Here is a 15,372-nt window from a genome sequence, read left to right as displayed (position 1 = left end):
TTATTTCTATTAAAAAATCTTAATCCTTTCAGTACTTATGAGCTTCTGAAGTTTAGGTTGTTCTTTTCTGTCTAAATCCTCTCTGATGACACTTGTCTCGGGAAATGCCCAGTTTAGAAGAGGTTTACTATGGGGATTTGCTTCTAAACTGGGCGGTTCCCGAGACACGTGTCATCAGAGAGCACTTAGACAGAAAATAACAACCTTAACTTCAGAAGCTCATAAGTACTGAAAGGATTAAGATTTTTTAATAGAAGTCATTTACAAATCTGTTTAACTTTCTGGAGCCAGTTGATATATAAAAAAAAAAGTTTTTTCCTGGAGTACCCCTTTAAGCCTTTCCTTAACCCCTTAAGGACCCAGCCATTTTACACCTTAGGACCCGGCCATTTTTTGAACATCTGACCACTGTCACTTTAAACATTAATAACTCTGGGATGCTTTTACTTATCAATCTGATTCCGAGATTGTTTTTTCGTGACATATTCTACTTTAACATAGTGGTAAAATTTTGTGGTAACTTGCATCCTTTCTTGGTGAAAAATCCCAAAATTTCATGAAAAATTTGAAAATTTTGCATTTTTCTAACTTTGAAGCGCTCTGCTTGTAAGGAAAATGGATATTCCAAATATTTATTTTATTTTATTCACATATACAATATGTCTACTTTATGTTTGCATCATAAAATTGACGTGTTTTTACTTTTGGAAGACACCAGAGGGCTTCAAAGTTCAGCAGCAATTTTCCAATTTTTCACAAAATTTTCAAACTCACTATTTTTCAGGGACCAGTTCAGGTTTGAAGTGGATTTGAAGGGTCTTCATATTAGAAATACCCCACAAATGACCCCATTATAAAAACCGCACCCCCCAAAGTATTCAAAATGACATTCAGTCAGCGTTTTAACCCTTTAGGTGTTTCACAGGAATAGAAGCAAAGTGAAGGAGAAAATTCACAATCTTCATTTTTTACACTCGCATGTTCTTGTAGACCCAATTTTTGAATTTTTACAAGGGGTAAAAGGAGAAAATTTATACTTATGTTTGTAGCCCAATTTCTCTCGAGTAAGCACATACAACATATGTCCATGAAAAGTGTTCAGCGGGCGCAGTAGAGGGCTCAGAAGCGAAGGAGCCACAAGGGGATTTTGGAGAGTACGTTTTTCAGAAATGGTTTTTGGGGGGCATGTTGCATTTAGGAAGCCCCTATGGTGCCAGAACAGCAAAAAAAAAAACACATGCCATACCATTTTGGAAACTAGACCCCTCGGGGAACGTAACAAGGAATTAAGTGAGCCTTAATACCCCACAGGTGTTTCACGACTTTTGCATATGTAAAAAATAAATAAAAAATGTTCATTAAAATGTGTGTTTCCCCCCAAATTTCACATTTTTGCAAGGGTTAATAGCAGAAAATACCCCCCAAAATTTGTAACCCCATCTCTTCTGAGTATGGAGGTACCCCATAAGTTGGCATGAAGTGCATTACGGGCGAACTACAATGCTCAGAAGAGAAGGAGTCATATTTGGCTTTTTGAGAGCAAATTTTGCTCGGGGGGCTTGTCGCATTTAGGAAGCCCCTATGGTGCCAGGACAGCAAAATAACACCCACATGGCATACCATTTTGGAAACTAGACCCCTTGAGGAACGTAACAAGGGGTACAGTGAGCATTTACCCCCCACTGGTGTCTGTCAGATCTTTGGAACAGTGGGCTGTACAAAATATTTTATTTGCACAGCCCATTGTTCCAAAGATCCGTCAGACACCTGTGGGGTGTAAATTCTCACTGCACCCCTCATTACATTCCGTGAGGGGTGTAGTTTCCAAAATGGGGTCACATGTGTTTTTTTTTTTCTTTTTTGCGTTTGTCAAAACCGCTGTAACAATCAGCCACCCCTGTGCAAATCACCTCAAATGTACATGGCGCACTCTCCCTTCTGGGCCTTGTTGTGCGCCCCCAGAGCACTTTACGCCCACATATGGGGTATCTCCGTAGTCAGGAGAAACTGCATTACAAATTTTGGGGGGCTTTTTTCCCCTTTACCTCTTGTCAAAATGAAAAGTATAGGGCAACACCAGCATGTTAGTGTAAAAAAAATTCTTTTTTTACACCAACATGCTGGTGTAGACCCCAACTTCCCCTTTTCATAAGGGGTGAAAGGAGAAAAAGCCCCCCAAAATTTGTTAGGCAATTTCTGCCGAGTACGGCGATACCCCATATGTGACCCTAAACTGTATCCTTGAAATACGACAGGGCTCCGAAGTGAGAGCGCCATGTGCATTTGAGGCCTGAATTAGGGATTTGCATAGGGGTGGACATAGGGGTATTCTACGCCAGCGATTCCCAAACAGGGTGCCTCCAGCTGTTGCAAAACTCCCAGCATGCTTGTACAGTCAACGGCTGTCCGGCAATACTGGGAGTTGTTGTTTTGCAACAGCTGGAGGCTCCATTTTGGAAACAGTGGTGTACCAGACATTTTCATTTTTATTGGGGAGGGGAGGGGGGCTGTGTAGGGGCATGTGTATATGTAGTGTTTTTTACTTTTTATTTTATTTTGTGTTAGTGTAGTGTAGTGTAGTGAAGTGTTTTTAGGGTACAGTCACGCGGGCGGGGGATTACAGCGAGTTTCCCGCTACGAGTTTGAGCTGCCGCGCAAAAATTGCTGCATCGCAAACTTGCAGCCTGATACTCACTGTAAGCCCACTGCCCATGTGAATGTACCCTGTACATTCACAGGGGGGGGGGCCTCCAGCTGGTGCAAAACTACAACTCCCAGCATGCACAGTCTATCAGTGCATGCTGGCAGTTATAGTTTTGCAACAGCTGGAGGCACACGGGTTGGGAAACACTGAGTTAGGAAACAGACAATGTTTCCCAACCAGTGTGCCTCCAGTTGTTGCAAAACCCCAACTCCCAGCATGCCCAGGCAGCCGAAGGGCATATTGGGAGTAGTGGTTACGCAACAGCTGGAGGAGAACAGTTTGGGGACCACTGTGTAGTGGTGTCCAAGCTGCAGCCCTCCAGATGTTGCAAAACTACAACTCCCAGTATGCCAAAACTGTCCAGGCATGCTGGGAGTTGTAGTTCTGCAACATCTGAAGGGCCAGATGTTACAGAACTACAACTCCCAGCATGCCTGGACAGTAAGGACATGCTGAGGATGTGTAGTTTTGCAACATCTGGAAGGGCACAGTGGTCTCCAAACTGTGGACCTCCAGATGTTGCAAAACTGCAACTCCCAGCATGCCCAGACGCCAAGGGCTGTCTGGGCATGCTGGGAGTTGTAGTTTACAGGGTCCCATTACAGCAATGCATGTCGCTTTACGGCGACGTGCATTGCTGTAAAGGGCCCGACCGCGGCTGAAGATCTACTCACCTGTCGCCGCCGCCGCCATCTTCCTCGCCGGGATCCGGGTCTTCAGGGACGAGGTAAGTACCGGGGCCGGTCCCCAGCACTCCCCCGTCCCCCGCCGCGTCCTCCGGTCTTCCTCCTGTCCTCTCCGGACTTCCAGGGGCCGGGCAGGACGGGAGGAAGTAACCGCCCCCCCTCCTGCGATTGGTCGGTTAAGTAACCGACAGATCGCAGGGTATAGGAGGAGGTGGCAGGCTTGCCACCTCGCTCCTATACGTTAGCATGGTCCTGGCTGTCTGTGACAGCCGGGATCATGCGAAATTACCGGGCGGTCGGGTCCCAGAGACCCGATCAGCCTGGTATCGCCGCAGATCGCAAGGGCGATTTCCCTTGCGATTTGCGGCGATCGCCGACATGGGGGGCCTACATGGCCCCCCTCGGCGTTTGCCCTGGATGCCTGCTGAAGCATTTCAGCAGGCATCCGCTTCCGATCTCTGCCCGGGGCGCGGCAGAGACCGGAGAAACACCAGGACGTACTAGTACGTCCTGGGTCCTTAAAGCCCAGGGTGCCAGGACGTTCTAGTACGTCCTGGGTCCTTAAGGGGTTAAAGGAGAACTCAACTGGAAAACGTATAATTTTTTTTTTTTTTTTTTTTAAATCAACGTTTGCCAGAAAGTAAAACAGATTTGTAAATTACTTTTATAAAAAAAATTTAATCCTCCCAGTACTTATCGGCTGCTGTATGATCCACAGGAAGTTCTTTTCTTTTTGAGTTTCCTTTTTGTCGGACCACAGTGCTCTCTGCTGACACCTCTGTCCATTTTAGGAACTGTCCAGAGCAGGATAGGTTTTGCTATGGGGATTTTCTTCTGTTCCGGACAGTTCCTGACACGGACAGAGGTGTCAGCAGAGAGCACTGTGGTCAGACAGAAAGGAAATTCAAAAAGAAAAGAACTTCCTGTGGAGCATATAACAGCTGATAAGTATTGGAAGGATTAAGATTTTTTGAATAAAAGTAATTTACTAATCTGTTTAACTTTCTGGCAAACGTTGATTTAAAAAAAAAAAAATAATACGTTTTCCACCAGAGTACCCCTTTAAATCTTAAAGGGGTATTCATGGCCCAATTTTTTTTTTTATATATCAACTGGCTCCGGAAAGTTAAACAGATTTGTAAATTACTTCTATTACAAAATCTTAATCCTTCCAATAGTTATTAGCTTCTGAAGTTGAGTTGTTGTTTTCTGTCTAACTGCTTTCTGATGACTCATGTCCCGGGAGCTGTGGGGATATTCTCCCATCATGCACAGTTCCCGGGACGTGACATCATCATTGAGCAGTTAGACAGAAAACTTCAGAAGCTAATAACTATTGGAAGGATTAAGATTTTTTAATAGAAGTAATTTACAAATCTGTTTCACTTTCCGGAGCCAGTTGATATATATATATATATATATATATATAAAAAGTATTTGAGTGGAATACCCCTTTAACTACAGATGGAATGAAGTCTCGGACCACAGTGTAAAGGGGTTATCCAGGATTACAAAAACATTATTGCCTCCTTCTAAAAACAGCCGGAGTACCCCTTTAATACCCCAGTTGATTTAGAAAAATAAATGTTTTCCAGTGGAGTACCCCTTTAATATATTCTCACACACGGAGGACTGGACTCATCTCATATTCTACAAGGGCTCTATTTTTATTTTTATTATTATTATTATTATTGCAATTTCAGTACATATGTATGCGTATGTTTCCCCACCAAGGTGCCTCCAGCTGTTGCAAAACTACAGCTCCCAGCATGCCGAAGTATAGCAATAAATGGATGTCATTCCAGACCAGGGTGCCTCTAGCTGTTGCAAAACTACAACTCCCAGCATGCCCGGACAGCCGTTGGCTGTCCAGGCATGCTGGGAGTTGTAGTTTTGCAACAGCTGGAGGCACCCTGGTTGGGAAACACTGCTCTAAGGGAAGGACAATCCTTCAGACATGGTTCCCTATAGGTTTCCTCCACTGGGGTTTCTCTTCTTCTCCTAAGTGCTCGAGAGCCAACGGCAGTCTGGGTATGCTGGGAGTTGTAGTTTTGCAGCAGCAGGGTGCACAATGATTGGAAAAAAAAACCACAGATCCACGCAGTAATAGAGTCAGCAGCGCACGGCACCGGCTTATAACTCATGGCCACAGCAGGTCTCAGGAATGATCAAATTTTTTTTTAATGGTACCTGTCACTAAATAAACTTTCCTAAACTAACTCAGGTTATGTTCCTAAACCACACCTGACACCACCCCTCCCCCCCCCTGCTCTTAAAAGTTTTTTAAGAGCTATAAAAAAGGTCTGTCTTGTACCTTTTCTTCTGAGCTGCCGCCAGGAGGACGTGGGCGTGCCCCAGCAGGAGCCATGTCACTGAAGCCTGCTGGGGGGACCGCTTCTGCCCTCAGTTCCATGGTGGTACACGTAGTCTGGAGCAGCGGGGAAGCAGTGGAGAAGCTGCAGGCCGGCAGGGAGAAGGTGAGTACTTCTTCCTCTGTCACCTGTCTCCAGCCGGCCATGTCCGCAGCTGCTGCGGGCACAGCGCTGCCTCCCGCCGGTCTGATTGACAGGAAGGGAGCAGCACTGTGCTGGTCACTAGAGATGAGCGAACTTACAGTAAATTCGATTCGTCACGAACTTCTTGGCTTTTCCTGCATAAATTAGTTCAGCTTTCCGGTGCTCCGGTGGGCTGGAAAAGGTGGATACAGTCCTAGGAGACTCTTTCCTAGGAATGTATCCACCTTTTCCAGCCCACCGGAGCACCTGAAGGCTGAACTCATTTATGCAGGAAAAGTCATCAACTGCCGAGCCGAGAAGTTTGTGACGAATCGAATTTACTGTAAGTTCGCTCATCTCTACTGGTCACATGTCCCGGCTGCAGTCAGATTTCGGACTCATGCCAGGCCGGCAGCATGAGTCCTAAATTTAGCGTCCGGGACATGCAGGGAGACCCCTAGTGGTGGGGTTTTTTTTATGATAGGTACACTTTAAATGACAGTAACTCTTTAGAATTCTGGTTGCCTGAGGTCACCCCTAGGGGGAGCTCCCTGTGTACTGTTTTATTAGACAGCTGTCATTCTATATGTATACAGGGAATTTGGCGCTCTGTATCGAGAAAAACTGAAAGCAAACCTATAAAAAGGTGTTTTATGAAGCCAATATGCAGAGAACGATGAGATTAAAGGGATACTCTGGGGAAGTGAACTTATTTACACAGGATAGGGGATAAGCGTCTAATCCCGACCACTGGGACCCCCACAATCTCCTGTATGGGGACCAGCGACTCGCACGGTTGGACCCCGCGATCAGACACTTATTCCCTATTTTGTGGAAGTTGACTTCCCAAAGTTCTCCTAAAATGCTGGTGAAAGCAAAACTCCAGTGAAAACTAACTTATCCTCTATGCACAGGATAGGGTGATAAGTAGCTGATCACGTGGGGTCCGACCACTGGGACCCCCTGCAATCTCCAGAACGTCACCTTGGCTGGCAGTGAGGGACGCACGTCGTCTGCCGATAAGCGCCCCGCACTCCATTCATTTCTATGGGAGTGTCGAAGATGCCTGAGTGCTGTACTCCGGTCTTTTCGGCACTCCCATAGAAATTAATGAATGAAGCGCGTGCTGTCTGCAGCATACGCTCCTCACTAAGAGCCGGGGTCCCGTTCCGGAGATCGCAGAGGGGGGACAGTTGCCAGTGGTCCACAGGATAGAGGATAAGTTAGTTTTGACTGGAGTCCTCCTTATAAGGAGATCTTCGGCAAAAATAACCATATCCCCTATCCACAGGATATGGAATAAGTAGCTGATCGCAGGATGTCCAACTGCTGGGGCCCCCCTGTGATCACCAGAACGGGACCCGGTGCTCAGTGAGGAGCGGGTGCTGCTATGGGGGCGCCGAAATGACTCAGGCATCATCGGCACTACCATAGAAATGAATGGAGAGGTTGCCGTATACAGGTAGACGACACGCACTCCTGAGAGCGCAGGGATCACGTCCCGGGAGGCCCCAGTGGTCGGACCCCTGAGATCAGCTACATATCCCCCTATCCTGTGGAGAGGGGATAAGCTTATTATCGCCGGAGTACTCCTTTAAGAAAAGGTCCCACGTAGCGCATCTGCACCGCAATGACACCCTATCTTTATTCTGCAGGTCCACACGGTTACAATGATACCCAATTTATATAGTTTTTTTTTATATTTTACTACATGAACGGAAATTAGTATGTTTAAAATTGTCATCTTCTGACCCCTATAACTTTTTTGTTTTTCTGTATACGGGGCGGTATGAGGGCTTCATTTTTGCGCCGTGATCTGAAATTTTTATCGGCACCATGATTGTTCTGATGGGACTTTTTGATCGCTTTTTATACAATTTATTAGGGTATACAAAGTGACCAAAAATATGCAATTTTGGATTTAGGATTTTTTTTTTTTTTACATGTACGCCATTGACCGCGCTGTTTAGTTAACATTATATTTCTATAATTCGGACATATACGCACGCGGCGTTACCAAATATGTTTATTTTTATTTACATATATATTTTATTTTTTATAGGAAAAGGGGGGTGATTCAAACTTTTATTCAGGAAGGGGTTAAATCTTATTTATTTACACTTTGTTTTGCCCCCATAGGGGACTATTACATGTAAACCTTTGATTGCCATAGCATAGTATTGATCAGTGTAATCTGTACTCGATTGCTCCAGCCTGGATCCCAGCGTGGAGCCAGGTAAGGCACCTCCCGCTGTCCTCTCAGCTGTTCTGGACGCCGCGATTTCAGCGCGGCAGTCCCAAATAGCTCCACTGAGCTAACCGGCAGTATTATCTCCCAGTTTGGACGCCGCGATCAACTTTGATGGCGGTGTCTTAAAGGGGTACTCCGGCCCTAAGACATCTTATGCCAAACTCCTGAGCATGCTTCACATAACGGGAGCCGGCCACGGACGTGAATACATGCGTCCATGGTCGTTAAGGGGTTAATGGATGGGCAATGTGCACGTTCAGCCTCCGCGCCAGCCACTCTGTATAGCCGGGCGCTGTATTTCCGCTATCTTTAGAAATCCCATAACAATTACATTACAGCTACAGATTGTGAAGGATGATGCAGATCCAGCTTATCGGTGTCGTGCGCATTAAAGCTTAATGCCGGAGATAAGATGAGATTCTCATAACTGCGCACTCGTCCCGATCTGTAGGAATGTAAAACGTCGGTATATTTTGAGGCGCCGTCACTTCGCGATTTACTGACGCAGCGCTGTAAATTATCGGTTATAAGGTTTAAAGGGGTACTCCGGTGGAAAACATTTTATTTTTTTAAATCAACTGATGCCAGAAAGTTAAACAGACTTGTAAATTACTTCTATTAAAAAATCTTAATCCTTCCAGTACTTATTAGTTGCTGCATGCTCCACAGCAAGTTCTTTTTTTTTTTTTACGAATTTCCCTTCTGCCTGACCAGAGTGCTCTCTGCTGACACCTCTGTCCATTTTAGGAACTGTCCAGAGTAGGAGCAAATTCCCCTCGCAAACCTCTCCTTCTCTGGACAGTTCCTCACATGGACAGAGGTGTCAGCAGAGAGCACTGTGGTCAGACTGGAAAGAACTACACACCTTCCTGGGGAGCATACAGCAGCTGATAAGTACTGGAAGGATTAAGATTTTACAATAGAAGTCATTTACAAATCTGTTTCACTTTCTGGCACCAGTTGATTTAAAAAAAAAAAATGTTTTCCAGTGGAGTACCCCTCTAAAGGAGTAGTCCAGTGGTGAACAACTTATCCCCTATCCTAAGGACAGGGGATAAGTTTGATATCGCGGGGGAGTCCGACCGCTGGGGCCCCCTGCAATCTCCTGTACGGAGCCCCGACAGCCCGCGGGAAGGGGGCGTGTCGACCTACGCACGAAGCGGCGGCCGACACGCCTCCTGAATACAACTCTATGGCAGAGCTGAAGCGCTGCCTTCGGCAATCTCCGGCTCTGCCATAGAGATGTATTGAGGGGGCGTGTCGGGCGCTGCTTCGTGCGTAGGTTGACACCCGCTATCTGGCCGGAGAGCCTGGCCCCCGTACAGAGAGATCGCAGGGGGCCCCAGCGGTCGGACCCCCCGCGATCTCAAACTTATCCCCTATCCTTAGGATAGGGGATACGTTTTTCACCACTGGACTACCCCTTTAAGGCCACGGGACGGGGAGACGAAGATCCTGAATGTCAGATACGGTATTATCCTATATTCCTGTGCGCTTTGGAGCGCGACGCGGAGGGGAACGCGGGACAGAATAATTGAGGTTTTTTTCGCTTACCTTAGTCACATGCTCTTCTTCAAAATCGTCCTCGTCATCCAGCCTGACAGCGAAAAATAAAGTTCAAAAAGAAATTAAAAACTCACATAATAACAGGACACGACTGACGCACCCCCACCCATCCTCCCCGCCGGACTTGTCTGTTTGTGTCTCTGTCCCGCAGTGGCGGGCGGCGGGCATGTCACCGGCACGTCTGCCACTTGAAAAGGTAAATGCTTTGCTTGCGAAGCGAATGCCAGCCTCATTTATGAAGCTTGGTTAAGCCGCGTCACGGGAGATCAGACATCTGAGATGCGCCCTCAAATCCAAAACGTTCCACGGACATACATGATGTGTCACAAAAAGTGACACGCGAGTCAGACCGCATCACGTACTGGAGCGGCTTAAATCCCCCCCTGTGGAAATCTGTAACCGCTGAGTTACGGCCCGTGACAGGCGCACGAGGAGCGGTCTGTTTAAAGGGGAAGTAGCCATGAGGCCCGGATAAGAATCAAAATGATATCTTTAAAGCATGGTTTTCAAAACAGTGTGTCTCCAGCTGTTGCAAAACTACAACTCCCAGCATGCCCGGACAGCCTTCGGCTGTCCGGGCATGCTGGGAGTTGTAGTTTGCAAAAGCTGGAGGCACACTGTTTGAAAAACACTGCGTTAAAAAAAGCTATTATTTTTCTTATATAGTGCTGCATAGGCTGGGAGTTGTAGTTTGTAACAGCTGGAGGAACACTGTTTGATAAACTGCGTTAAAAGAGCATTATTTTTTTGCTTACATAGCGCAGCATAGGCTGGGAGTTGTAGTTTTGCAACAGCTGGAGGCACACTCTGATAAACACTGCGTTAAAAAAGCATTTTTATTGCTTATATAATGCAGCATAGGATGGGAGTTGTAGTTTTGCAACAGCTGGAGGCACACTGTTTGACAAACACTGCTTTAAAAAAGCATTTTTATGCTTACATAGTGCAGCATAGGCTGGGAGTTGTAGTTTTGCAACAGCTGGAGGCACACTGTTTGATGAACACAGTTAAAAAAGCATTTTTTGCTTATATGGTGCAGCATAGGCTGGGAGTTGTAGTTTTGCAACAGCTGGAGGCACACTGATGAACACAGTTAAAAAAGCATTTTTTGCTTATATGGTGCAGCATAGGATGGGAGTTGTAGTTTTGCAACAGCTGGAGGCACACTGTTTGATAAACACTGCGTTAAAAAAGCAATTTTTTTTGCTTATATAATCGAGCATAGGATGGGAGTTGTAGTTTTGCAACAGCTGGAGGCACACTGTATGACAAACACTGCTTTAAAAAAGCATTTTTTGCTTACATAGTGCAGCATAGGCTGGGAGTTATAGTTTTGCAACAGCTGGAGGCACACTGTTTGATAAACACAGTTAAAAAAGCATTTTTTTTTTGCTTATATAATGCAGCATAGGCTATTAGAGGTTCTTGTGTATGGCTTATACTTATCTGTTTTAGCTGATGTGGCAGGCGTGAGTTTTCAGAAAAAAACTAAATTCCAATTGCAATGCTTTCCTAATGCTGCCTACATTTCCCATGAATCTTCTGGCTTTGCAGAGAGAACGGGTGGAGTCTGATCACTGCACCTGGCGATCTAATTAGGCTACTGGTGCTTGAGGTCACCCAGGTGAACTGATTAGACTCATAAGTGGGCTGGGGTCAGTTCACATTATGAGCAGTTCTGATGCATTTTTTTTGGGAGAAATATTGCCATGAGGGATTTGATCTATAATCACGACTGAGGTGTTTCATGAAGATTTGAAGTCTTTAGGCCGTGTTCACACCCTGAACTTTTACTGCATTTTGGATGTTTTTGCTGTACTTTAATTTTCTCATCTGCAGAACAATTGTACCATATTTGCTATGATTTGGGGAAAATATGTAATATGTGAACACAGCCTTTGATCCCACAGAGATAGCAGCAGCAGTATACAGATAGAGCTGGAGGGGAGGTGTATAAATACTTTATATCCTGATCCCATAGAGATAGCAGCAGTATACAGATAGAGCTGGAGGGGAGATGTGTAACTACTATATATCCTGATCTCATAGAGATAGCAGCAGTATACAGATAGAGCTGGAGGGGAGGTGTATAATTACTATATATCCTGATCCCATAGAGATAGCAGCAGTATACAGATAGAGCTGGAGGGGAGGTGTATAACTACTATATATCCTGATCCCATGAAAGCAGCAGTATACAGATAGAGCTGGAGGGGAGGTGTATAACTACTATATATCCTGATCCCATAGAGATAGCAGCAGTATACAGATAGAGTTGGAGGGATCTAAAAGGTGATGATGTCATCCCGTATTTCACAGGAAGTCAGTTGACCGAGAACTGACCACTTTCTCTGACACATTAAGACATGTGATTTTCTGGTGATCACATGGCACAGTTACAGTAACGTGGATGCAGTTGTGCTGGAATAAAACAGATGGTGCTGTAGGACTAGTGATGGGGAGTGTGAAAAACTAAATCTGGAGTGCTTGTTTAACACAAGACCTGATCCTCAGTATCCAATGTTACATGGGGTGACATATGTTTGATCACTGGGGGGTCCGACTGCTGGGACCCTTAGCGGACTGAAGAGCTGTAGTGCAGTAACGTGTCTGCATTACTGCCGCTCCATTCACTGCTATAACACTGACAAGGATAGCGCTTGGCTATGTACATCAGTCAGCAGTGAAGGGGGCAGAGGTCATTATATCCTATTATATCCTAATTATATCAGACATTACTAGGTGCCCTAGGGGTCAGACACGTATCGGTCACTGTAGATAGGTCAGTGATCCCTCCAAAACGTATGTAAAGAAGAACTACAAGTGCCATACTGTACGCCTTTCTTTGTCTCCTCGTCACTCTCGTACTCCGCCAGAACCAGCTCCTCCTCTCCTTGTTCCAGGATAGGGCCACCGTCTCCTTCAGGGGACAGGATCTGCTGACTGAGCTTCAGAAGACGAACAGTCTCATCATCATCTTCCCTCTGGAGACAGAAGAGCGAAAAGAAACGTAAACACAGTGGCCCTCATTTACTAACAGGATCCCAACACTTTTTGTCAGGTTTTGCGCCAGAATTCTGTCTGCACCAGAATTTGCGCCAGAATCTGGCGCACAACCCAACAAAATCAAAATCACTAAGTGAAAAAAAAAAAAAAAACTACAAAAGGGGCGTTTTTCCCGACAAAAGGGGCGTGTCCCCGACAAAAAGAGAAAATACCCTACAAAAGGGGCGTGTCCCCGACAAAAAGAGAAAATACCCTACAAAAGGGGCGTGTTCCCAACAAAGAGAGAAAAAACCCTCAGTGAGAAGAAAACTCACAGAAATCCAACAGCTCAGAGCTGTCGGGAAATTACTCAAAACGGAGTGAATCCCGCTACCCCCAGCATGGAACAGGGTCTGTTCCATGTTGGGGGTAGTAGTACAGGGGCTGAGGGATTGATCGCACCGGGTCTCACTTCTGAGACCCGATCCGATCAGATGTTATTAAGCAGGGGAGCGGGCGGCATGTTCCGATCCCCTGCAATGTACTGTAAACTTTCATTTTTAAATTCCCCACCAGAAGCCCTGAATGGCCGGGAACGGGGAGCCAATCAGGGCTCCTGGCAAGGTTTTAATATAGAAGCGCTGTGGTGGGCAAAGATGTATAGAACCGCTGGGGGGTATATATCTGGCCCCTCCAGCGTTTCTATATATATTTTCCCCTGCTGCGCTATATCAAACTTAGTGTCCGCTGCGCTTGAATAAATGTACTGCCCCCCCCCCCAGCGCTATTATATATCTATACTGACCCCCGGTGCGCATATTTATATATATATATATACTGCCTCCCCCAAGCTGTGCATATTAATCTTCATCTTCTCCCTCCCCTGGCTGCCAATGAATGAAAACTCTATTAGCGGGGGAGCGGAGGGCTGCTGCCCGCTCTCGCTGCTAAGCGTTTGTCATTGATAGCGGGCAGCAGCTGCATATCATGCTGTGGGGGTCAGACATATGGATATATATCTGACCCTCACATCATACATATACAAATGCCGGCTCACCGCTATGAATGACAAGTAAGCTATTGGCAGCAGCAGCGCGATCCTCTGCTCCCTGCACTGCTTTACTTGTCATTCATAGCGGTGCGCCGCCACCTGTATATATATATAGATGCGCGGTAGGGGTCAGACATATGGATAGCAGCCCTCCGCTCCCCCGCTAATAGAGTTTTCATTCATTGGCAGCCAGGGGAGGGAGAAGATGAAGATTAATATGCGCAGCTTGGGGGAGGCAGTATATATATATAAATATGCACAGCGGGGGTCAGTATATGCGCAGCGGTGGTCAGTATATGCGCAGCGGGGGTCAGTATAGATATATAATAGCGCTGGGGGGGCAGTACATTTATTCAAGCGCAGCGGCCGCTAAGTTTGATATAACGCAGCAGGGGGACATATATATAGAAACGCTGGAGGGGCCAGATATATACCCCCCCCAGCGATTCTATACATCTTTGCCCACCACAGCGCTTCTATATTAAAACCCTGCCAGGAGCCCTGATTGGCTCCCCGGTCCCGGCCATTCAGGGCTTCTGGTGGGAAATTAAAAAATGAAAGTTTACAGTACATTGCAGGGGATCGGACCATGCCGCCCGCTCCCCTGCTTAATAACATCTGATCGGATCTCAGAAGTGAGACCCGGTGTGATCAATCCCACAGCTCCTGTACTACTGCCCCCAACATGGAACAGACCCTGTTCCATGATGGGGGTAGTAGTACAAGCACTAATGTAGTCAGAATTTGCAGAGATTTTTTTCTGTCACAGAATACATTTTGTGCGACAGAAAAAAAACCTGCGACAGAAAGAAAGTGAAATTGGGCGACAGATTAATGAATCACAAGGAAAAAAAAGACGAGTACACGGAAAAAAAATCCTACGACACTCCAGTCTTTGCAAATGAGGGTCAGTGTATTCTAAACCGTGTATCTCCAGAGGTTGCAAAACTGGCTAAAATAAAATAGGCTGTCCGGGCATGCTGGGAGTTGTAGCTTTGGAACAGCTGGAAACACACTGCTTAGAAAACATTGGCTTAATAAATCCTGCACCATAACATAACATACACCCATCACCCATAACTTACACCCATCACCCATAACATACACCCATCACCCATAACATACACCCATCACCCATAACATACACCCATCACCCATAACATACACCCATCACCCATAACATACATAACATACACCCATCACCCATCACATACACCCATCACCCATCACATACACCCATAACATACATAACATACACCCATCACCCATAACATACACCCATCACCCATAACATACACCCATCACCCATAACATACACCCATCACCCATAACATACACCCATCACCCATAACATACACCCATCACCCATAACATACATAACATACACCCATCACCCATCACATACACCCATCACCCATCACATACACCCATCACCCATAACATACACCCATCACCCATAACATACACCCATCACCCATAACATACACCCATCACCCATAACATACACCCATCACCCATAACATACACCCATCACCCATAACATACACCCATCACCCATAGTAAGCAGATAATCCCTGTTGTAGGATGTAGTGAGGAGGCGTCTGTTTACACCATAAACCACAGTAAATAATAAA

The 15,372-nt window shown here is 45.9% G+C and overlaps 1 protein-coding gene across 3 annotated transcripts in view; it reads right to left on the bottom strand.

Moving 5' to 3' along the window:
• The window catches only part of DDX11 (DEAD/H-box helicase 11), a 113,301-nt gene that overhangs the window by 61,370 nt on the left and 36,559 nt on the right, over positions 1-15,372 (bottom strand). For 2 of the 3 annotated variants that reach the window (XM_056517826.1, XM_056517827.1), the window contains exons 5-6: positions 12,535-12,686; positions 9,691-9,733 (exon numbers count right to left, since the gene is read on the bottom strand). In XM_056517826.1, the coding sequence (XP_056373801.1) occupies positions 9,691-9,733; positions 12,535-12,686 (195 nt within the window). Of the gene's footprint in view, positions 1-9,690; positions 9,734-12,534; positions 12,687-15,372 lie in introns of those variants that run through there. The other variant, XM_056517828.1, reaches the window with a different exon arrangement.

Source organism: Hyla sarda, chromosome 4 (genome assembly GCF_029499605.1).
Source record: "Hyla sarda isolate aHylSar1 chromosome 4, aHylSar1.hap1, whole genome shotgun sequence".
NCBI classification, from domain to species: Eukaryota; Metazoa; Chordata; class Amphibia; order Anura; family Hylidae; genus Hyla; species Hyla sarda.
This window is presented reverse-complemented; position numbering and strand designations above follow the sequence as displayed.